General features: G+C 48.2%; 2 protein-coding genes across 2 annotated transcripts in view; one reads left to right on the forward strand and one right to left on the reverse strand.

Moving 5' to 3' along the window:
- LOC135513383 (dedicator of cytokinesis protein 1-like) overlaps positions 1 to 24,912 on the forward strand; it is a 1,066,221-nt gene that overhangs the window by 312,739 nt on the left and 728,570 nt on the right.
- The window catches only part of LOC135511833 (dedicator of cytokinesis protein 1-like), a 513,132-nt gene that overhangs the window by 209,395 nt on the left and 278,825 nt on the right, over positions 1 to 24,912 (reverse strand). Inside the window, exons 16-17 of the mRNA XM_064933315.1 lie at positions 9,725 to 9,803; positions 3,918 to 4,018 (exon numbers count right to left, since the gene is read on the reverse strand). Of these exons, the coding sequence (XP_064789387.1) occupies positions 3,918 to 4,018; positions 9,725 to 9,803 (180 nt within the window). The remainder of the gene's footprint in view (positions 1 to 3,917; positions 4,019 to 9,724; positions 9,804 to 24,912) is intronic.

Consider the following 24,912-nt stretch of genomic DNA (forward strand, 5'->3'; position numbering starts at 1 on the left):
TTACAGAGAGACAGTGAAACTATAGGATGAGATTACAGAGAGACAGTGAAACTATAGGATGAGATTACAGAGAGACAGTGAAACTATAGGATTAGATTACAGAGAGACGGTGAAACTATAGGATGAGATTACAGAGAGACAGTGAAACTATAGGATTAGATTACAGAGAGACGGTGAAACTATAGGATGAGATTACAGAGAGACAGTGAAACTATAGGATTAGATTACAGAGAGACAGTGAAACTATAGGATGAGATTACAGAGAGACAGTGAAACTATAGGATGAGATTACAGAGAGACAGTGAAACTATAGGATGAGATTACAGAGAAACAGTGAAACTATAGGATGAGATTACAGAGAAACAGGGGGTAATGTCCTGTCCTCTGGGGAGTGTGTGACAGGGGTAATGTCCTGTCCTCTGGGGAGTGTGTGACGGGGTAATGTCCTGTCCTCTGGGGAGTGTGTGACGGGGGTAATGTCCTGTCCTCTGGGGAGTGTGTGACAGGGGTAATGTCCTCTGGGGAGTGTGTGACAGGGGTAATGTCCTCTGGGGAGTGTGTGACGGGGGTAATGTCCTCTGGGGAGTGTGTGACAGAGGTAATGTCCTGTCCTCTGGGGAGTGTGTGACAGGGGTAATGTCCTGTCCTCTGGGGAGTGTGTGACAGAGGTAATGTCCTGTCCTCTGGGGAGTGTGTGACAGGGGTAATGTCCTGTCCTCTGGGGAGTGTGTGACAGGGGTAATGTCCTGTCCTCTGGGGAGTGTGTGACAGGGGTAATGTCCTCTGGGGAGTGTGTGACGGGGGTAATGTCCTGTCCTCTGGGGAGTGTGTGACAGAGGTAATGTCCTGTCCTCTAGGGAGTGTGTGATGGGGGTCATGTCCTGTCCTCTGGGGAGTGTGTGATGGGGGTAATGTCCTGTCCTCTGGGGAGTGTGTGACAGAGGTAATGTCCTGTCCTCTGGGGAGTGTGTGACAGGGGTAATGTCCTGTCCTCTGGGGAGTGTGTGACAGGGGTAATGTCCTGTCCTCTGGGGAGTGTGTGACAGAGGTAATGTCCTGTCCTCTGGGGAGTGTGTGACAGAGGTAATGTCCTGTCCTCTGGGGAGTGTGTGACAGAGGTAATGTCCTCTGGGGAGTGTGTGACAGGGGTAATGTCCTCTGGGGAGTGTGTGACGGGGGTAATGTCCTGTCCTCTGGGGAGTGTGTGACAGGGGTAATGTCCTGTCCTCTGGGGAGTGTGTGACAGGGGTAATGTCCTGTCCTCTGGGGAGTGTGTGACAGGGGTAATGTCCTCTAGGGAGTGTGTGACAGGGGTAATGTCCTCTGGGGAGTGTGTGACAGGGGTAATGTCCTCTGGGGAGTGTGTGACAGGGGTAATGTCCTCTGGGGAGTGTGTGACAGGGGTAATGTCCTGTCCTCTGGGGAGTGTGTGACGGGGTAATGTCCTGTCCTCTGGAGAGTGTGTGACAGGGGTAATGTCCTGTTCTCTGGGGAGTGTGTGACGGGGGTAATGTCCTGTCCTCTGGGGAGTGTGTGACGGGGGTAATGTCCTCTGGGGAGTGTGTGACGGGGGTAATGTCCTCTGGGGAGTGTGTGACGGGGGTAATGTCCTCTGGGGAGTGTGTGACGGGGGTAATGTCCTGTCCTCTGGGGAGTGTGTGACGGGGGTAATGTCCTGTCCTCTGGGGAGTGTGTGACAGGGGTAATGTCCTGTCCTCTGGGGAGTGTGTGACGGGGTAATGTCCTGTCCTCTGGGGAGTGTGTGATGGGGGTAATGTCCTGTCCTCTGGGGAGTGTGTGACAGGGGTCATGTCCTGTCCTCTGGGGAGTGTGTGACGGGGGTAATGTCCTGTCCTCTGGGGAGTGTGTGACAGGGGTAATGTCCTCTGGGGAGTGTGTGACAGGGGTAATGTCCTCTGGGGAGTGTGTGACGGGGGTAATGTCCTCTGGGGAGTGTGTGACAGAGGTAATGTCCTGTCCTCTGGGGAGTGTGTGACAGGGGTAATGTCCTGTCCTCTGGGGAGTGTGTGACAGGGGTAATGTCCTGTCCTCTGGGGAGTGTGTGACAGGGGTAATGTCCTGTCCTCTGGGGAGTGTGTGACGGGGGTAATGTCCTGTCCTCTGGGGAGTGTGTGACGGGGGTAATGTCCTGTCCTCTGGGGAGTGTGTGACAGGGGTAATGTCCTGTCCTCTGGGGAGTGTGTGACAGGGGTAATGTCCTGTCCTCTGGGGAGTGTGTGACAGGGGTAATGTCCTGTCCTCTGGGGAGTGTGTGACAGGGGTAATGTCCTGTCCTCTAGGGAGTGTGTGATGGGGGTAATGTCCTGTCCTCTGGGGAGTGTGTGACGGGGGTAATGTCCTGTCCTCTGGGGAGTGTGTGATGGGGGTCATGTCCTGTCCTCTGGGGAGTGTGTGACGGGGGTAATGTCCTGTCCTCTGGGGAGTGTGTGACGGGGGTAATGTCCTGTCCTCTGGGGAGTGTGTGACAGAGGTAATGTCCTGTCCTCTGGGGAGTGTGTGACGGGGGTAATGTCCTGTCCTCTGGGGAGTGTGTGACGGGGGTAATGTCCTGTCCTCTGGGGAGTGTGTGACGGGGTAATGTCCTGTCCTCTGGGGAGTGTGTGACGGGGGTAATGTCCTCTGGGGAGTGTGTGACGGGGGTAATGTCCTGTCCTCTGGGGAGTTTGTGACAGGGGTAATGTCCTGTCCTCTGGGGAGTGTGTGACAGAGGTAATGTCCTGTCCTCTGGGGAGTGTGTGACGGGGGTAATGTCCTGTCCTCTGGGGAGTGTGTGACAGAGGTAATGTCCTGTCCTCTGGGGAGTGTGTGACAGAGGTAATGTCCTCTGGGGAGTGTGTGACAGGGGTAATGTCCTGTCCTCTGGGGAGTGTGTGACAGGGGTAATGTCCTCTGGGGAGTGTGTGACAGGGGTAATGTCCTGTCCTCTGGGGAGTGTGTGACAGGGGTAATGTCCTGTCCTCTGGGGAGTGTGTGACGGGGTAATGTCCTGTCCTCTGGGGAGTGTGTGACAGGGGTAATGTCCTGTCCTCTGGGGAGTGTGTGACGGTGGTAATGTCCTGTCCTCTGGGGAGTGTGTGACAGGGGTAATGTCCTCTGGGGAGTGTGTGACAGGGGTAATGTCCTGTCCTCTGGGGAGTGTGTGACAGGGGTAATGTCCTGTCCTCTGGGGAGTGTGTGACGGGGTAATGTCCTGCCCTCTAGGGAGTGTGTGACAGGGGTAATGTCCTGTCCTCTGGGGAGTGTGTGACAGGGGTAATGTCCTGTCCTCTGGGGAGTGTGTGACAGGGGTAATGTCCTGTCCTCTGGGGAGTGTGTGACAGGGGTAATGTCCTCTGGGGAGTGTGTGACAGGGGTAATGTCCTGTCCTCTGGGGAGTGTGTGACAGGGGTAATGTCCTGTCCTCTGGGGAGTGTGTGACGGGGGTAATGTCCTGTCCTCTGGGGAGTGTGTGACAGGGGTAATGTCCTGTCCTCTGGGGAGTGTGTGACAGAGGTAATGTCCTGTCCTCTGGGGAGTGTGTGACAGGGGTAATGTCCTCTGGGGAGTGTGTGACGGGGGTCATGTCCTGTCCTCTGGGGAGTGTGTGACGAGGGTAATGTCCTCTGGGGAGTGTGTGACAGAGGTAATGTCCTCTGGGGAGTGTGTGACAGGGGTCATGTCCTCTGGGGAGTGTGTGACAGGGGTCATGTCCTGTCCTCTGGGGAGTGTGTGACGGGGGTAATGTCCTGTCCTCTGGGGAGTGTGTGACAGGGGTAATGTCCTGTACTCTGGGGAGTGTGTGACGAGGGTAATGTCCTCTGGGGAGTGTGTGACAGAGGTAATGTCCTGTCCTCTGGGGAGTGTGTGAGAGGGGTAATGTCCTCTGGGGAGTGTGTGACGGGGGTAATGTAACTCACTTCTGGAAGATCTTGGATCGTTTGTCGCTGGAGAAGTTCTCAAGCTGCAAGGACTCCTGGGTAAGATACGCCACGGCGAGGTGGAAGTAGTTGTTCCACAGCTGAGAGGAGAGAAGAGAGAAGGGAGGAGAGGGGGAAGAGAGAGGGAAGAGAGAAGGTAGCAGAGAAGGGAGGAGAGAGGAGAGAAGGAAGGATAGGGGGAAGATAGAGGGAAGGGAGGAGAGAAGGAAGAGAGAGGGAAGAGAGAAGGGAGGAGAGGGGGAAGAGAGAAGGGAGGAGAGAAGGAAGGAGAGGGGGAAGATAGAGGGAAGGGAGGAGAGAGGGAAGAGAGAGGGAAGAGAGAAGGGAGGAGAGGGGGAAGATAGAGTGAAGAGAGATGGGAAGAGAGGGGGAAGAGAGAGGGAGGAGATGGGGAAGAGAGAGGGAAGAGAGAAGGGAGGAGAGAGGAGAAAACGAAGGAGAGGGGGAAGATAGAGTGAAGGGAGGAGAGAGGGAAGAGAGAAGGGAGGAGAGAGGAGAAAACAAAGGAGAGGGGGAAGATAGAGTGAAGGGAGGAGAGAGGGAAGAGAGAAGGGAGGAGAGAGGAGAAAACGAAGGAGAGGGGGAAGATAGAGTAAAGGGAGGAGAGAGAGGGAAGAGAGAAGGGAGGAGAGAGGAGAAAACAAAGGAGAGGGGGAAGATAGAGTGAAGGGAGGAGAGAGGGAAGAGAGAAGGGAGGAGAGAGGAGAAAACGAAGGAGAGGGGGAAGATAGAGTAAAGGGAGGAGAGAGAGGGAAGAGAGAAGATCAGACCATTCTATATTATACATTCTATATTATACATTCTATATTATACATTCTATATTATACATTCTATATTATACATTCTATATTATACATTCTATATTATACATTCTATATTATACATTCTATATTAGACTCCGCCCTTCACACACTCTTTCTGAAGCAGAGGCACCGACAGACAGACAACAACACGGCTTAGATTCAGAGACACATATTCATTCTATTAAGAGGTGTGGCAGCCAGACAAATGATCCATGTGCCCTTTAGTTGTTGATGAAGATATATTCAAAATAGCAGAATTCAGCAGGACGTTTCAGTGTTATTGGGAGACACATGAACTTTATCACAATGGAGACATGACCTGAAGGCTTTTAAAAAGCTGCCGAGACCTTCGTCTGCAGTTCAAATAGTTAACAAACATTAACAATTCTTCCACATGTGACAGATTTGAAAACCCTATTCTCTATTCAGTGCACTACTTCGTACCAGAGTCTCGTCAAAAGTAGTGCACTACCTAGGGGATAAGGTGTCATTTGGGACGTACTCCCTACTATTACAGAGCCCTTAATTGCCTACCGTCTGTAAACTGTTAGTGTCTTAACAACCGTTCCACAGGTGAATGTTCATTAATGGTTTATGGTTCATTGAACAAGCATGTAAAACAGTGTTTAAACCCTTTACAGTGAAGATCTGTGAAGTTATTTGGATTTTTGCGTATTATCTTTGAAAAGAAAAAAGGAGCATGAATGCCTCGAAGAGACGAGATAAAATATTCCCCAAATGGCTTTTTTAAAATCACTGCTCATTATACAGTAATTTAAGCGTACCACTGTCAACCGTGTTTATGCTAATCTCATTTTAGTGCTGTAGAGTTCAACCCCTTTCGTTAAGAGCGTTCAAATGACCGAGTGAGTCCCAAATGGCACCCTATTCTCTATTCAGTGCATTACTTCGTACCAGAGCCTCGTCAAAAGTAGTGCACTACCTAGGGGATAAGGCGTCATTTGGGACATACTCCCTACTATTACAGAGCCTTCAGAAAGTAGTTTTACCCCTGGACTTAATCCCCATGTTGTGACAGACTGAATTCAACATGGATTAAATGGATTTATTTTCTCACCCATCTACACACAATACCCCACAATACCCCACAATGCCCCACAATACCCCACAATGCCCCAACAATACTCCACAATACCCCACAATGCCCCAACAATACCCCACAATGCCCCACAATACCCCAACGATACCCCACAATACCCCACAATGCCCCAACAATACCCCACAATGCCCCACAATACCCCATAATACCCCACAATGCCCAGAAAATACCCCACAATACCCCACAATGCCCCACAATACCCCAACAATACCCCACAATACCCCACAATACCCCACAATGCCCCAACAATACCCCACAATGCCCAAAAAATACCCCACAATGCCCCAACAATACCCCAACAATACCCCAACAATACCCCAACAATACCCCACAATACATTTACATTACATTACATTTAAGTCATTTAGCAGACGCTCTTATCCAGAGCAATACCCCACAATACCCCAACAATACCCCACAATAACCCAACAATGCCCCACAATACCCCAACAATGCCCAACAATGCCCCAACAATACCCCACAATGCCCCAACAATACCCCACAATACCCCAACAATACCCCAACAATGCCCCACAATACCCCAACAATGCCCCAACAATGCCCCAACAATACCCCAACAATACCCCAACAATGCCCCACAATACCCCAACAATACCCCAACAATACCCCACAATACCCAACAATGCCCCACAATACCCCAACAATGCCCAACAATGCCCCAACAATGCCCCACAATGCCCCAACAATACCCCACAATACCCCAACAATACCCCAACAATACCCAACAATGCCCCACAATACCCCAACAATACCCCAACAATACCCCAACAATACCCCAACAATACCCCAACAATACCCAACAATACCCAACAATACCCAACAATGCCCCACAATACCCCAACAATACCCCAACAATACCCCAACAATACCCCAACAATACCCCACAATGCCCCACAATGCCCCACAATACCCCAACAATACCCCAACAATACCCCAACAATACCCCAACAATACCCCAACAATACCCCACAATACCCCAACAATACCCCAACAATACCCAACAATACCCCACAATGACAAGTGAAAACACGTTTTTAAATTCAGCAAAAATAAAATAAAGAAACGTCCCATTTTCAGGACCCTGTCTTTCAAAGATAATACGCAAAAATACAAATCACTTCACAGATCTTCATTGTAAAGGGTTTAAACACTGTTTCCCATGCTTGTTCAATGAACCATAAACCATTAATGAACATGCACCTGTGGAACGGTCGTTAAGACACTAACAGCTTACAGACGGTAGGCAATTAAGGTCACAGTTATGAAAACTTAGGACACTAAAGAGGCCTTTCTATTGACTCTGAAAAACACAAAAAGAAAGATGCCCAGGGTCACTGCTCATCTGTGTTAACATGCCTTAGGCATGCTGCAAGGAGGCATGAGGACTGCGATGAGGCCAGGGCAATAAATTGCAATGTCTATACTGTGAGACGCCTAAGACAGCGCTACAGGGAGACAGGATGGACAGCTGATCGTCCTCGCAGTGGCAGAACACGTGTAACAACACCTGCACAGGATCGGTACATCCGAACATCACACCCGCGGGACAGGTACAGGATGGCAACAACAACTGCCCGAGTTACACCAGGAACGCACAATCCCTCCATCAGTGCTCAGACTGTCCGCAATAGGCTGAGAGAGGCTGGACTGGGGGCTTGTAGGCCTGTTGTAAGGCAGGTCCTCACCAGACATCACCGTCAACAACGTCGCCTATGGGCACAAACCCACCGTTGCTGGACCAGACAGGACTGGCAAAAAGTGCTCTTCACTGACGAGTCACAGTTTTGTCTCACCAGGGGTGATGGTCGGATTCGCATTTATCGTTGAAGGAATGAGCGTTACACCGAGGCCTGTACTCTGGAGCGGGATCAATTTGGATGTGGAGGGTCCGTCATAGTCTGGGGCGGTGTGTCACAGCATCATTGGACTGAGCTTGTTGTCATTGCAGGCAATCTCAATGCTGTGCGTTTCAGAGAAGACATCCTCCTCCCTCATGTGGTACCCTTCCTGCAGGCTCATCCTGACATGACCCTCCAGCATGACAATGCCACCAGCCATACTGCTCGTTCTGTGCGGGATTTCCTGCAAGACAGGAATGTCAGTGTTCTGCCATGGCCAGCGAAGAGCCCGGATCTCAATCCCAATGAGCACGTCTGGGACCTGTTGGATTGGAGGTGAGGACTAGGGCCATTCCCCCCAGAAATGTCCGGGAACTTGGTGGAAGAGTGGGGTTAACATCTCACAGCAAGATCTGGCAAATCTGGTCCAGTCCATGAGGAGGAGATGCACTGCAGTACTTAATGCAGCTGGTGGCCACACCAGATACTGACTGTTACTTTTGATTTTGACCCCCACTTTGTTCAGGGACAAATAATTACATTTATGTTAGTCACATGTCTGTGGAACTTGTTCAGTTTATGTCTCAGTTGTTGAATCTTGTTATGTTCATACAAATATTTACACATGTTAAGTTTGCAGAAAATAAATGCAGTTGAATGAGAGAGGATGTTTTTTTGTTGTTGCTGAGATTAGAAATGCATTCAAAATCAAATATATAAATATTAAAAGTTTGGACACCTCGTCATTCTGGGGTTTTTCTTTATTTTTACTATTTTCTACATAGAATAATAGTGAAGACATCAAAACTATGAAATAACACTGTGTCTACACTGTGTCTGGGTGTCTACTTTGAATAATCTTAAATATAAAATATATTTTGATTTTCTTAACACTTTTTTGGTGAATACATGATTCCATATGTGTTATTTCATATCTCCACTATTATTCTACAATGTAGAAAACAGTAGGAATGAAGAAAAACCCTTGAGTTTTGAGTAATGTTGACTGGTGCATATCTTTATTTTTTATTGTTCTACCTGCAGGCTGTAATGTATTAATTTGATATTTATATTTATATTTAATTTGCTAATACTCATAGCTTTATGCTATTTTAATATATTTGGCAATGGAAATAGAAGTGACTCTTTAGGTTTGTATCATTTTCATTTAGATTTGAATATAATTTAGATGAACCACATGGCAATGATTTTGAGATATGAAGACAATATTATAAATAAAAAGTAAAATGTTTCACAAAAATGTACATATGAAATCAATAACTGGCAGGCAGATTGGTAGAAACGGTAAGATAAATTGACATTCCACATGAGAAATATTGCCGATTCCCCATGCAGTGTATTAAGGCAACTTCCTGAGAGTAATGGCAGAATCTGCGAAAGCCAGCAGGAACAGGAGGAGAATAGTTGGGTCAGGTTAAGGTTGTTTTACTCTGGTTATCTAGATCTCTGGCTCCCTCTTGAGGCATTTGTCTTATTTAATCAAACCGTACGCTTAAAGCATCAGACAAGCTCAATACATATAGCTGATTTTATAAAAACACATTGGGTGTGTTGATATATTGAAAAATACACGTTTAAAACATTCTAGCAATCGATCGGTCGAAAGAACAGACGACTTTCGGTCTACCAATATTTTTGGGGGTCGGGGACAGCCCTAAAATAAGAATACATTTTACAGTTCATTATCAGTATTCAACCAGTGTTTTTGATGAAGGAGCTTGAACTGCAAAGTGTCAGCAATAACTACTTTTGAAGGCAATCAAGTCACCGTTCTGAACCGTCTTTAATGACTTCACTAATTCAAGCAGTCTCGCTAAGCTCTCCTAATGCAGTGCAAGACTAGCGAAACAAAACTCTACATGAACAGAGATTTGACATTAGATTGACATAATTAAACCAGTCTTCAGGTCTGGCAGATTGACAAATGGAGTAACAGTATTTGTTTTTTTAACAAACTGAGGCTTTATAGAGTGGTGAGCTTACCTGAAGCTCAAAGTTGGTCTGATCCAGGAACTTCTTGTTTAACACGGCTGCATACTGATTAATGGCCCTCAGGAACACTCTGAAAGAAATCAGAGACATCTGGTTTAGATCCAAACTGATTAATGTCCTCAGGAACACTTTGAAAGAAATCAGAGAGACATCTGGTTGAGATCCAAACTGATTAATGGCCCTCAGGAACACTCTGAAAGAAATCAGAGACATCTGGTTTAGATCCAAACTGATTAATGTCCCTCAGGAACACTGAAAGAAATCAGAGACATCTGGTTTAGATCCAAACTGATTAATGTCCCTCAGGAACACTCTGAAAGAAATCAGAGAGACATCTGGTTTAGATCCAAACTGATTAATGGCCCTCAGGAACACTCTGAAAGAAATCAGAGACATCTGGTTTAGATCCAAACTGATTAATGTCCCTCAGGAACACTCTGAAAGAAATCAGAGAGACATCTGGTTTAGATCCAAACTGATTAATGGCCCTCAGGAACACCCAGACAACATGAGAACATTACCAGGAACACTCAGACAGCAGGAGAACATTACCAGGAACAGACAGCAGGAGAACATGACCAGGAACACTCAGACAGCAGGAGAACATGACCAGGAACACTCAGACAGCAGGAGAACATTACCAGGAACACTCAGACAGCAGGAGAACATTACCAGGAACACTCAGACAGCAGGAGAACATTACCAGGAACACTCAGACAGCAGGAGAACATGACCAGGAACACTCAGACAGCAGGAGAACATGACCAGGAACACTCAGACAGCAGGAGAACATTACCAGGAACACTCAGACAGCAGGAGAACATTACCAGGAACACTCAGACAGCAGGAGAACATGACCAGGAACACTCAGACAGCAGGAGAACATGACCAGGAACACTCAGACAGCAGGAGAACATTACCAGGAACACTCAGACAGCAGGAGAACATTACCAGGAACACTCAGACAGCAGGAGAACATGACCAGGAACACTCAGACAGCAGGAGAACATGACCAGGAACACTCAGACAGCAGGAGAACATTACCAGGAACACTCAGACAGCAGGAGAACATGACCAGGAACACTCAGACAGCAGGAGAGCATTACCAGGAACACTCAGACAGCAGGAGAACATTACCAGGAACACTCAGACAGCAGGAGAACATTACCAGGAACACTCAGACAGCAGGAGAACATTACCAGGAACAGACAGCAGGAGAACATTACCAGGAACAGACAGCAGGAGAACATTACCAGGGACAGACAGCAGGAGAACATTACCAGGGACAGACAGCAGGAGAACATTACCAGGGACAGACAGCAGGAGAACATGACCAGGAACACTCAGACAGCAGGATAACATTGCCAGGAACAGACAGCAGGAGAACATTACCAGGGACAGACAGCAGGAGAACATTACCAGGAACAGACAGCAGGAGAACATTACCAGGAACACTCAGACAGCAGGAGAGCATTACCAGGAACAGACAGCAGGAGAACATTACCAGGAACACTCAGACAGCAGGAGAACATTGCCAGGAACACTCAGACAGCAGGAGAACATTACCAGGAACACTCAGACAGCAGGAGAGCATTACCAGGAACACTCAGACAGCAGGAGAACATTACTAGGAACACTCAGACAGCAGGAGAACATTGCCAGGAACAGACAGCAGGAGAACATTGCCAGGAACACTCAGACAGCAGGAGAACATGACCAGGAACACTCAGACAGCAGGAGAACATGACCAGGAACACTCAGACAGCAGGAGAACATGACCAGGAACAGACAGCAGGAGAGCATTACCAGGAACACTCAGACAGCAGGAGAGCATTACCAGGAACAGACAGCAGGAGAACATTACCAGGAACAGACAGCAGGAGAACATTACCAGGAACACTCAGACAGCAGGAGAGCATTACCAGGAACAGACAGCAGGAGAACATTACCAGGAACACACAGCAGAAGAACATTACCAGGAACACTCAGACAGCAGGAGAACATTACCAGGAACACTCAGACAGCAGGAGAACATTACCAGGAACACTCAGACAGCAGGAGAACATTACCAGGAACACTCAGACAGCAGGAGAACATTACCAGGAACACTCAGACAGCAGGAGAACATTACCAGGAACACTCAGACAGCAGGAGAACATTACCAGGAACAGACAGCAGGAGAACATTACCAGGAACACTCAGACAGCAGGAGAACATTACCAGGAACAGACAGCAGGAGAACATTACCAGGAACACACAGCAGAAGAACATTACCAGGAACACTCAGACAGCAGGAGAACATTACCAGGAACACTCAGACAGCAGGAGAACATTACCAGGAACACTCAGACAGCAGGAGAGCATTACCAGGAACACTCAGACAGCAGGAGAACATGACCAGGAACACTCAGACAGCAGGAGAACATTACCAGGAACACACAGCAGAAGAACATTACCAGGAACACTCAGACAGCAGGAGAGCATTACTAGGAACACTCAGACAGCAGGAGAACATTACCAGGAACACTCAGACAGCAGGAGAACATTACCAGGAACACACAGCAGAAGAACATTACCAGGAACACTCAGACAGCAGGAGAGCATTACTAGGAACACTCAGACAGCAGGAGAACATTACCAGGAACACTCAGACAGCAGGAGAACATTACCAGGAACACTCAGACAGCAGGAGAGCATTACTAGGAACACTCAGACAGCAGGAGAACATGACCAGGAACACTCAGACAGCAGGAGAACATTACCAGGAACACTCAGACAGCAGGAGAACATTACCAGGAACACTCAGACAGCAGGAGAACATTACCAGGAACACTCAGACAGCAGGAGAGCATTACTAGGAACACTCAGACAGCAGGAGAACATGACCAGGAACACTCAGACAGCAGGAGAACATTGCCAGGAACAGACAGCAGGAGAACATTACCAGGAACACTCAGACAGCAGGAGAACATTACCAGGAACACTCAGACAGCAGGAGAACATGACCAGGAACAGACAGCAGGAGAACATGACCAGGAACACTCAGACAGCAGGAGAACATTACCAGGAACACTCAGACAGCAGGAGAACATGACCAGGAACACTCAGACAGCAGGAGAACATTACCAGTAACACTCAGACAGCAGGAGAGCATTACTAGGAACACTCAGACAGCAGGAGAACATTACCAGGAACACTCAGACAGCAGGAGAGCATTACTAGGAACACTCAGACAGCAGGAGAACATGACCAGGAACACTCAGACAGCAGGAGAACATTACCAGGAACACTCAGACAGCAGGAGAACATGACCAGGAACACTCAGACAGCAGGAGAACATGACCAGGAACACTCAGACAGCAGGAGAACATTACCAGTAACACTCAGACAGCAGGAGAGCATTACTAGGAACACTCAGACAGCAGGAGAACATTACCAGGAACACTCAGACAGCAGGAGAGCATTACCAGGAACACTCAGACAGCAGGAGAACATTGCCAGGAACACTCAGACAGCAGGAGAACATTGCCAGGAACAGACAGCAGGAGAACATTACCAGGAACACTCAGACAGCAGGAGAACATTACCAGGAACACTCAGACAGCAGGAGAACATGACCAGGAACAGACAGCAGGAGAACATGACCAGGAACACTCAGACAGCAGGAAAACATTACCAGGAACACTCAGACAGCAGGAGAACATTACCAGGAACACTCAGACAGCAGGAGAACATGACCAGGAACAGACAGCAGGAGAACATTACCAGGAACACTCAGACAGCAGGAGAGCATTACCAGGAACACTCAGACAGCAGGAGAACATGACCAGGAACACTCAGACAGCAGGAGAACATTACCAGGAACAGACAGACAGCAGGAGAACATTACCAGGAACAGACAGACAGCAGGAGAACATTGCCAGGAACAGACAGCAGGAGAACATTGCCAGGAACAGACAGCAGGAGAACATTGCCAGGAACACTCAGACAACAGGAGCACATTGCCAGGAACACACATGCGGGCAGTGGTCCTCTAAGGACTGGGAGAAATGGGAGAGCGTCTCAACAACCAATAATAAATCAAATAAATTCAATAATAGTCTACTGGTCTTCCAGCAATGCACTTGAAAGAGAAGAGAAAAAGTAGATTATTTACCAGGAAAGGAAGACGGGGAGTTAACACCTAATTACTATGTTCCACCCTACATATCACCACCTCATTACTATGTTCCACCCTACATATCACCACCTCATTACTATGTTCCACCCCCACCCTACATATCACCACCTCATTACTATGTTCCACCCTACATATCACCACCTCATTACTATGTTCCACCCTACATATCACCACCTCATTACTATGTTCCACCCCACCCTACATATCACCATATCATTACTATGTTCCACCCCCACCCTACATATCACCACCTCATTACTATGTTCCACCCTACATATCACCACCTCATTACTATGTTCCACCCTAAATATCACCTCCTCTTTACTATGTTCCACCCTACATATCACCACCTCATTACTATGTTCCACCCTACATATCACCACCTCATTACTATGTTCCACCCTACATATCACCACCTCATTACTATGTTCCACCCACACCCTACATATCACCACCTCATTACTATGTTCCACCCTACATATCACCTCCTCTTTACTATGTTCCACCCTACATATCACCACCTCATTACTATGTTCCACCCTACATATCACCACCTCATTACTATGTTCCACCCTACATATCACCACCTCATTACTGTGTTCCACCCTACATATCACCACCTCATTACTATGTTCCACCCCACCCTACATATCACCACCTCATTACTGTGTTCCACCCTAAATATCACCTCCTCTTTACTATGTTCCACCCTACATATCACCACCTCATTACTATGTTCCACCCTAAATATCACCTCCTCTTTACTATGTTCCACCCCACCCTACATATCACCACCTCATTACTATGTTCCACCCTACATATCACCACCTCTTTACTATGTTCCACCCTACATATCACCACCTCATTACTATGTTCCACCCTACATATCACCACCTCATTACTATGTTTCACCCTACATATCACCACCTCATTACTATGCTCCACCCCCACCCTACATATCACCACCTCATTACCATGTTCCAACCTACATATCACCACCTCATTACTGTGTTCCACCCTACATATCACCATATCATTACTATGTTCCACCCACACCCTACATATCACCACATCATTACTATGTTCCACCCTACACATCACCACCTCATTACTATGTTCCACCCTACATATCACCACCTCATTACTATGTTCCACCCCACCCTACATATCACCACCTCATTACTATGTTCCACCCTACATATCACCACCTCATTACTATGTTCCACCCTACATATCACCACCTCATTACTATGTTCCACCCTACATATCACCACCTCATTACTATGTTCCACCCTACATATCACCTCCTCATTACTGTGTTCCACCCTACATATCACCTCCTCATTACTATGTTCCACCCTACATATCACCACCTCATTACCATGTTCCACCCTACATATCACCACCTCATTACTATGTTCCACCCTACATATCACCTCCTCATTACTATGTTCCACCCTACATATCACCTCCTCATTACCATGTTCCACCCTACATATCACCTCCTCATTACTATGTTCCACCCTACATATCACCACCTCATTACTATGTTCCACCCTACATATCACCACCTCATTACTATGTTCCACCCTACATATCACCACCTCATTACTATGCTCCACCCCCACCCTACATATCACCACCTCATTACCATGTTCCAACCTACATATCACCACCTCATTACTGTGTTCCACCCTACATATCACCATATCATTACTATGTTCCACCCACACCCTACATATCACCACATCATTACTATGTTCCACCCTACATATCACCACCTCATTACTATGTTCCACCCTACATATCACCACCTCATTACTATGTTCCACCCCACCCTACATATCACCACCTCATTACTATGTTCCACCCTACATATCACCACCTCATTACTATGTTCCACCCTACATATCACCACCTCATTACTATGTTCCACCCTACATATCACCACCTCATTACTATGTTCCACCCTACATATCACCTCCTCATTACTATGTTCCACCCTACATATCACCTCCTCATTACTATGTTCCACCCTACATATCACCACCTCATTACTATGTTCCACCCTACATATCACCTCCTCATTACTATGTTCCACCCTACATATCACCACCTCATTACTATGTTCCACCCTACATATCACCACCTCATTACTATGTTCCACCCTACATATCACCACCTCATTACTATGTTCCACCCTACATATCACCTCCTCTTTTCTATGTTCCACCCTACATATCACCACCTCATTACTATGTTCCACCCTACATATCACCACCTCATTACTATGTTCCACCCTACATATCACCTCCTCATTACTATGCTCCACCCTACATATCATTATGATATGTGTTCAGCCTCTAGGCTGCTACCTGTTACAGTATGATATGTGTTCAGCCTATAGGCTACTACCTGCTACAGTATGATATGTGTTCAGCCTCTAGGCTACTACCTGCTACAGTATGATATGTGTTCAGCCTCTAGGCTACTACCTGCTACAGTATGATATGTGTTCAGCCTATAGGCTGCTACCTGCTACAGTATGATATGTGTGCAGCCTCTAGGCTACTACCTGCTACAGTATGATATGTGTTCAGCCTATAGGCTACTTCCTGCTACAGTATGATATGTGTTCAGCCTATAGGCTACTACCTGCTACAGTATGATATGTGTTCAGCCTATAGGCTACTACATGCTACAGTATGATATGTGTTCAGCCTATAGGCTACTACCTGCTACAGTATGATATGTGTTCAGCCTATAGGCTACTACCTGCTACAGTATGATATGTGTTCAGCCTATAGGCTACTACCTGCTACAGTATGATATGTGTGCAGCCTATAGGCTACTACCTGCTACAGTATGATATGTGTTCAGCCTATAGGCTACTACCTGCTACAGTATGATATGTGTTCAGCCTATATGCTACTACCTGCTACAGTATGATATGTGTTCAGCCTATAGGCTACTACCTGCTACAGTATGATATGTGTTCAGCCTATAGGCTACTACCTGCTACAGTATGATATGTGTTCAGCCTCTAGGCTACTACCTGCTACAGTATGATATGTGTTCAGCCTATAGGCTTCTACCTGCTACAGTATGATATGTGTTCAGCCTCTAGGCTACTACCTGCTACAGTATGATATGTGTTCCGCCTATAGGCTACTACCTGCTACAGTATGATATGTGTTCGGCCTATAGGCTACTACCTGCTACAGTATGATATGTGTTCAGCCTATAGGCTACTACCTGCTACAGTATGATATGTGTTCAGCCTATAGGCTACTACCTGCTACAGTATGATATGTGTTCAGCCTATAGGCTACTACCTGTTACAGTATGATATGTGTTCAGCCTATAGGCTACTACCTGCTACAGTATGATATGTGTTCAGCCTATAGGCTACTACCTGCTACAGTATGATATGTGTTCAGCCTATAGGCTACTACCTGTTACAGTATGATATGTGTTCAGCCTATAGGCTACTACCTGCTACAGTATGATATGTGTTCAGCCTATATGCTACTACCTGCTACAGTATGATATGTGTTCAGCCTATAGGCTACTACCTGCTACAGTATGATATGTGTTCAGCCTATAGGCTACTACCTGCTACAGTATGATATGTGTTCAGCCTATAGGCTACTACCTGCTACAGTATGATATGTGTTCAGCCTATAGGCTACTACCTGCTACAGTATGATATGTGTTCAGCCTATAGGCTACTACCTGCTACAGTATGATGTGTTCAGCCTCTAGGCTACTACCTGCTACAGTATGGATTGGGTGTGTTTGATCTCCCACCAAACTCCATTTTCTAGAATGTTGTCTATTTTAACAGGTTCAATCGAAAGGATTAGTGTGTTGGATGTGAAGGGATTCATATTTCAATTTGACCTGTGAATTACAAAATCACCAGCACAAAAGACTGAGTCCAAATGCCACAGATGAATTAAGGGATGTCAAGTGATATCCCTTTAATCTCAGGTAATGGGTTGTTTTTCTGTTTTTCTCCTTCAGCGTGAAACACAAATCTCTAGCGGCACGACCTGTTGATCCGCTGTGAGACAGACATTTAATGGGAATGAACTGTCATCAGGGCTCACAGAGGTCAAGCCAGTGGGGGGGGGGGGTAGATAACCACAGAGAATACTGTGTGTGTGTGTGTGTCAGAGAACACCAGTCTGGATCAAACTGTGAGGAAGTGATTGAGAGAGAAACTGTGTTCACTCACATACTGTGATTCAAAACACATCCAGGAAGTAGACTAGAGAACACAGAAAAAAATACATTTCACATCTCTTTGACGACGCCTCGGGTTTGACCTTCAATGTGAATTTGCGCGACCTCAGCTCAGCCTATTAACAAAACAAAAAAAGGGGGGTGGGTGGGGGGGGGGCTCCGTTGCCCACTGATCAGCCAAACGTTCATTATTGATTATAACAGAGACATCTGAACAGGCCCAATAGCCCACCGGCAGTGGCACTTATTTATTTTTTGTGTACCAATTTGGACCCGCCCCGCCCAACTAAAAAATGATCCCGTCCCATCTGGCATTTGCCAGAATTGCCAGATGGCTAATCTGGATTTCCAGCCGGTTTTAGGAGTATAACTCTGTGTTTATCCACCTCAGGGAACATACACTGGTTCTTCCTTTCAACCTTTTGAGCTTTATGCCGCAAGGTTTTTGTGGTAGACGGTGGTAGATTGTGGTAAATTGCGGCAAATCTGGTAAAAATGGCTGACGCTTAAATTACTATGCCGTGGAATTGTGCAGCACCCGGCAAGCTGTGCTGCAGTACGCCACACCTTTTAAAGGAAGACTACATGTAGTACAGTAGCCAAGGGGAACCTAATCAGAAATAAAAGCTGAAAAAGGTTGGATAATAACTTTGAGGCTCGTCTTAGATTCACCACCACTATTCTGTACAATCAGTCTGACTCTATATCCAGCAGTGATGTCCTCAGTAACGTTTGACATAGTCAGACAATCTGTCATGATTCAACGAGGGAACGATCCAAGATCCTGGTGTTCACATTCACATGCGACTGAGGGTGTCCTCAAATGTACAGTGTAATCTAGACCCCAGTTCAACCCTGCCTGAGAGAAACTAGGTTAGCTCAGTCTCCATCTCCCAGCCCCTCAGTGTGAGAGCCCCGGGGATCTAACCTGGGAGAAGCTAGGTTAGCTCAGTCTCCCTCTCCCAGCCCCTCAGGGTGAGAGCCCCGGGGATCTAACCTGGGAGAAGCTAGGTTAGCTCAGTCTCCCTCAGGGTGAGAGCCCCTGGTATCTAACCTGGGAGAAGCTAGGTCAGCTCAGTCTCCCTCTCCCAGCCCCTCAGGGCGAGAGCCCGGGGGATCTAACCTGGGAGAAGCTAGGTTAGCTCAGTCTCCATCTCCCAGCCCCTCAGGGCGAGAGCCCCTGGTATCTAACCTGGGAGAAGCTAGGTTAGCTCAGTCTCCCTCAGGGTGAGAGCCCCGGGGATCTAACCTGGGAGAAGCTAGGTTAGCTCAGTCTCCATCTCTCAGCCCCTCAGGGTGAGAGACCCTGGTATCTAACCTGGGAGAAGCTAGGTCAGCTCAGTCTCCCTCAGGGTGAGAGCCCCAGGTATCTAACCTGGGAGAAGCTAGGTCAGCTCAGTCTCCCTCAGGGTGAGAGCCCCGGGGATCTAACCTGGGCGAAGCTAGGTCAGCTCAGTCTCCCTCTCCCAGCCCCTCAGGGTGAGAGCCCCGGGGATCTAACCTGGGAGAAGCTAGGTTAGCTCAGTCTCCATCAGGGTGAGAGCCCCGGGGATCTAACCTGGGAGAAGCTAGGTCAGCTCAGTCTCCCTCAGGTGAGAGCCCCAGGTATCTAACCTGGGAGAAGCTAGGTCAGCTCAATCTCCCTCAGGTTGAGAGCCCCAGGTATCTAACCTGGGAGAAGCTAGGTCAGCTCAGTCTCCCTCAGGGTGAGAGCCCCGGGGATCTAACCTGGGCGAAGCTAGGTCAGCTCAGTCTCCCTCTCCCAGCCCCTCAGGGTGAGAGCCCCGGGGATCTAACCTGGGAGAAGCTAGGTTAGCTCAGTCTCCATCAGGGTGAGAGCCCCGGGGATCTAACCTGGGAGAAGCTAGGTCAGCTCAGTCTCCCTCAGGGTGAGAGCCCCAGGTATCTAACCTGGGAGAAGCTAGGTCAGCTCAGTCTCCCTCAGGGTGAGAGCCCCAGGTATCTAACCTGGGAGAAGCTAGGTCAGCTCAGTCTCCATCAGGGTGAGAGCCCCGGGGATCTAACCTGGGAGAGGCTAGGTCAGCTCAGTCTCCCTCAGGGTGAGAGCCCCAGGTATCTAACCTGGGAGAAGCTAGGTCAGCTCAGTCTCCCTCAGGGTGAGAGCCCCAGGTATCTAACCTGGGAGAAGCTAGGTCAGCTCAGTCTCCATCAGGGTGAGAGCCCCGGGTATCTAACCTGGGAGAAGCTAGGTCAGCTCAGTCTCCCTCTCCCAGCCCCTCAGGGTGAGAGCCCCTGGTATCTAACCTGGGAGTAGCTAGGTCAGCTCAGTCTCCCTCTCCCAGCCCCTCAGGGTGAGAGCCCCAGGTATCTAACCTGGGAGAAGCTAGGTCAGCTCAGTCTCCCTCAGGGTGAGAGCCCCTGGTATCTAACCTGGGAGTAGCTAGGTCAGCTCAGTCTCCCTCTCCCAGCCCCTCAGGGTGAGAGCCCCTGGTATCTAACCTGGGAGAAGCTAGGTCAGCTCAGTCTCCCTCAGGGTGAGAGCCCCAGGTATCTAACCTGGGAGAAGCTAGGTCAGCTCAGTCTCCCTCAGGGTGAGAGCCCCGGGGATCTAACCTGGGCGAAGCTAGGTCAGCTCAGTCTCCCTCTCCCAGCCCCTCAGGGTGAGAGCCCCGGGGATCTAACCTGGGAGAAGCTAGGTTAGCTCAGTCTCCATCAGGGTGAGAGCCCCGGGGATCTAACCTGGGAGAAGCTAGGTCAGCTCAGTCTCCCTCAGGTGAGAGCCCCAGGTATCTAACCTGGGAGAAGCTAGGTCAGCTCAATCTCCCTCAGGTTGAGAGCCCCAGGTATCTAACCTGGGAGAAGCTAGGTCAGCTCAGTCTCCCTCAGGGTGAGAGCCCCGGGGATCTAACCTGGGCGAAGCTAGGTCAGCTCAGTCTCCCTCTCCCAGCCCCTCAGGGTGAGAGCCCCGGGGATCTAACCTGGGAGAAGCTAGGTTAGCTCAGTCTCCATCAGGGTGAGAGCCCCGGGGATCTAACCTGGGAGAAGCTAGGTCAGCTCAGTCTCCCTCAGGGTGAGAGCCCCAGGTATCTAACCTGGGAGAAGCTAGGTCAGCTCAGTCTCCCTCAGGGTGAGAGCCCCAGGTATCTAACCTGGGAGAAGCTAGGTCAGCTCAGTCTCCATCAGGGTGAGAGCCCCGGGGATCTAACCTGGGAGAGGCTAGGTCAGCTCAGTCTCCCTCAGGGTGAGAGCCCCAGGTATCTAACCTGGGAGAAGCTAGGTCAGCTCAGTCTCCCTCAGGGTGAGAGCCCCAGGTATCTAACCTGGGAGAAGCTAGGTCAGCTCAGTCTCCATCAGGGTGAGAGCCCCGGGTATCTAACCTGGGAGAAGCTAGGTCAGCTCAGTCTCCCTCTCCCAGCCCCTCAGGGTGAGAGCCCCTGGTATCTAACCTGGGAGTAGCTAGGTCAGCTCAGTCTCCCTCTCCCAGCCCCTCAGGGTGAGAGCCCCAGGTATCTAACCTGGGAGAAGCTAGGTCAGCTCAGTCTCCCTCAGGGTGAGAGCCCCTGGTATCTAACCTGGGAGAAGCTAGGTCAGCTCAGTCTCCCTCAGGGTGAGAGCCCCGGGGATCTAACACATCAGTCAGACGTCTTCTCTCCAGTAGCTTATATAGAATAAAACCATGCACTGACTCACCCCACCTTAGTACGTGTGTATACACACACACACACACACACACACACACACACACACACACACACACACACACACACACACACACACACACACACACACACACACACACACACACACACATTTCGCAACTTTACAGCCTTATTCTAAAATGTATTTAATAAAACATGTTATTCCTCAATCTACATAGAATACTCCATAATGAGTCCGGGGCTAACCTGAATGTTATCCAGGGCTAACCTGAATGTTATCCAGGGCTAACCTGAATGTTATCCAGGGCTAACCTGCATGTTATCCAGGGCTAACCTGAATGTTATCCAGGGCTAACCTGCATGTTATCCAGGGCTAACCTGAGCATACTACAGGGCTAACCTGAATGTTATCCAGGGCTAACCTGAGCATACTACAGGGCTAACCTGAATGTTATCCAGGGCTAACCTGAATGTTATCCATGGCTAACCTGAATGTTATCCAGGGCTAACCTGAATGTTATCCAGGGCTAAACTGAATGTTATCCAGGGCTAACCTGAATGCTATCCAGGGCTAACCTGAATGCTATCCAGGGCTAACCTGAATGCTATCCAGGGCTAACCTGAATGTTATCCAGGGCTGACCTGAATGTTATCCAGGGCTAACCTGAATGTTATCCAGGGCTAACCTGCATGTTATCAATGGCTAACCTGAATGTTATCCAGGGCTGACCTGAATGTTATCCAGGGCTGACCTGAATGTTATCCAGGGCTGACCTGAATGTTATCCAGGGCTGACCTGAATGTTATCCAGGGCTGACCTGCATGTTATCCAGGGCTGAACTGAATGTTATCCAGGGCTGAACTGAATGTTATCCAGGGCTGACCTGAATGTTATCCAGGGCTAACCTGAATGTTATCCAGGGCTAACCTGAATGTTATCCAGGGCTGACCTGAATGCTATCCAGGGCTAACCTGAATGCTATCCAGGGCTAACCTGAATGTTATCCAGGGCTAACCTGAATGTTATCCAGGGCTAACCTGCATGTTATCCAGTGCTAACCTGCATGTTATCCAGTGATAACCTGAATGTTATCCAGGGCTAACCTGAATGTTATCCAGGGCTAACCTGAATGTTATCCAGGGCTAACCTGAATGTTATCCATGGCTAACCTGAATGTTATCCATGGCTAACCTGATTGTTATCCAGGGCTAACCTGAATGTTACCCAGGGCTAACCTGAATGTTATCCAGGGCTAACCTGAATGTTATCCATGGCTAACCTGAATGTTACCCAGGGCTAACCTGAATGTTATCCAGGGCTAACCTGAATGTTATCCAGGGCTAACCTGAATTCTATCCAGGGCTAACCTGAATGCTATCCAGGGCTAACCTGAATGCTATCCAGGGCTAACCTGAATGTTATCCAGGGCTGACCTGAATGTTATCCAGGGCTGACCTGAATGTTATCCAGGGCTGACCTGCATGTTATCAATGGCTAACCTGAATGTTATCCAGGGCTGACCTGAATGTTATCCAGGGCTGACCTGAATGTTATCCAGGGCTGACCTGAATGTTATCCAGGGCTGACCTGCATGTTATCCAGGGCTGAACTGAATGTTATCCAGGGCTGACCTGAATGTTATCCAGGGCTGACCTGAATGTTATCCAGGGCTAACCTGAATGTTATCCAGGGCTGACCTGAATGCTATCCATGGCTAACCTGAATGCTATCCAGGGCTAACCTGAATGTTATCCAGGGCTAACCTGAATGTTATCCAGGGCTAACCTGAATGTTATCCAGGGCTAACCTGAATGTTATCCAGGGCTAACCTGCATGTTATCCAGTGCTAACCTGCATGTTATCCAGTGCTAACCTGAATGTTATCCAGGGCTAACCTGAATGTTATCCAGGGCTAACCTGAATGTTATCCATGGCTAACCTGAATGTTATCCATGGCTAACCTGATTGTTATCCAGGGCTAACCTGAATGTTACCCAGGGCTAACCTGAATGTTATCCAGGGCTAACCTGAATGTTATCCAGGGCTAACCTGAATGTTACCCAGGGCTAACCTGAATGTTACCCAGGGCTAACCTGAATGTTATCCAGGGCTAACCTGCATGTTATCCAGTGCTAACCTGAATGTTACCCAGGGCTAACCTGAATGTTATCCAGGGCTAACCTGAATGTTATCCAGGGCTAACCTGAATGTTATCCATGGCTAACCTGAATGCTATCCAGTGCTAACCTGCATGTTATCCAGTGCTAACCTGAATGTTATCCAGGGCTAACCTGAATGTTATCCAGGGCTAACCTGAATGTTATCCAGGGCTAACCTGAATGCTATCCAGGGCTAACCTGAATGTTATCCAGGGCTGACCTGAATGTTATCCAGGGCTGACCTGAATGTTATCCAGGGCTGACCTGCATGTTATCAATGGCTAACCTGAATGTTATCCAGGGCTGACCTGAATGTTATCCAGGGCTGACCTGAATGTTATCCAGGGCTGACCTGAATGTTATCCAGGGCTAACCTGAATGTTATCCAGGGCTAACCTGAGCATACTACAGGGCTAACCTGAATGTTATCCAGGGCTAACCTGAATGTTATCCATGGCTAACCTGAATGTTATCCAGGGCTAACCTGAATGTTATCCAGGGCTAAACTGAATGTTATCCAGGGCTAACCTGAATGCTATCCAGGGCTAACCTGAATGCTATCCAGGGCTAACCTGAATGCTATCCAGGGCTAACCTGAATGTTATCCAGGGCTAACCTGAATGTTATCCAGGGCTAACCTGAATGTTATCCAGGGCTAACCTGCATGTTATCCAGGGCTAACCTGAATGTTATCCAGGGCTAACCTGCATGTTATCAATGGCTAACCTGAATGTTATCCAGGGCTGACCTGAATGTTATCCAGGGCTGACCTGAATGTTATCCAGGGCTGACCTGAATGTTATCCAGGGCTGACCTGAATGTTATCCAGGGCTGACCTGCATGTTATCCAGGGCTAACCTGAATGTTATCCATGGCTAACCTGATTGTTATCCAGGGCTAACCTGAATGTTACCCAGGGCTAACCTGAATGTTATCCAGGGCTAACCTGAATGTTATCCATGGCTAACCTG

Source organism: Oncorhynchus masou, chromosome 24 (genome assembly GCF_036934945.1).
Source record: "Oncorhynchus masou masou isolate Uvic2021 chromosome 24, UVic_Omas_1.1, whole genome shotgun sequence".
NCBI classification, from domain to species: Eukaryota; Metazoa; Chordata; class Actinopteri; order Salmoniformes; family Salmonidae; genus Oncorhynchus; species Oncorhynchus masou.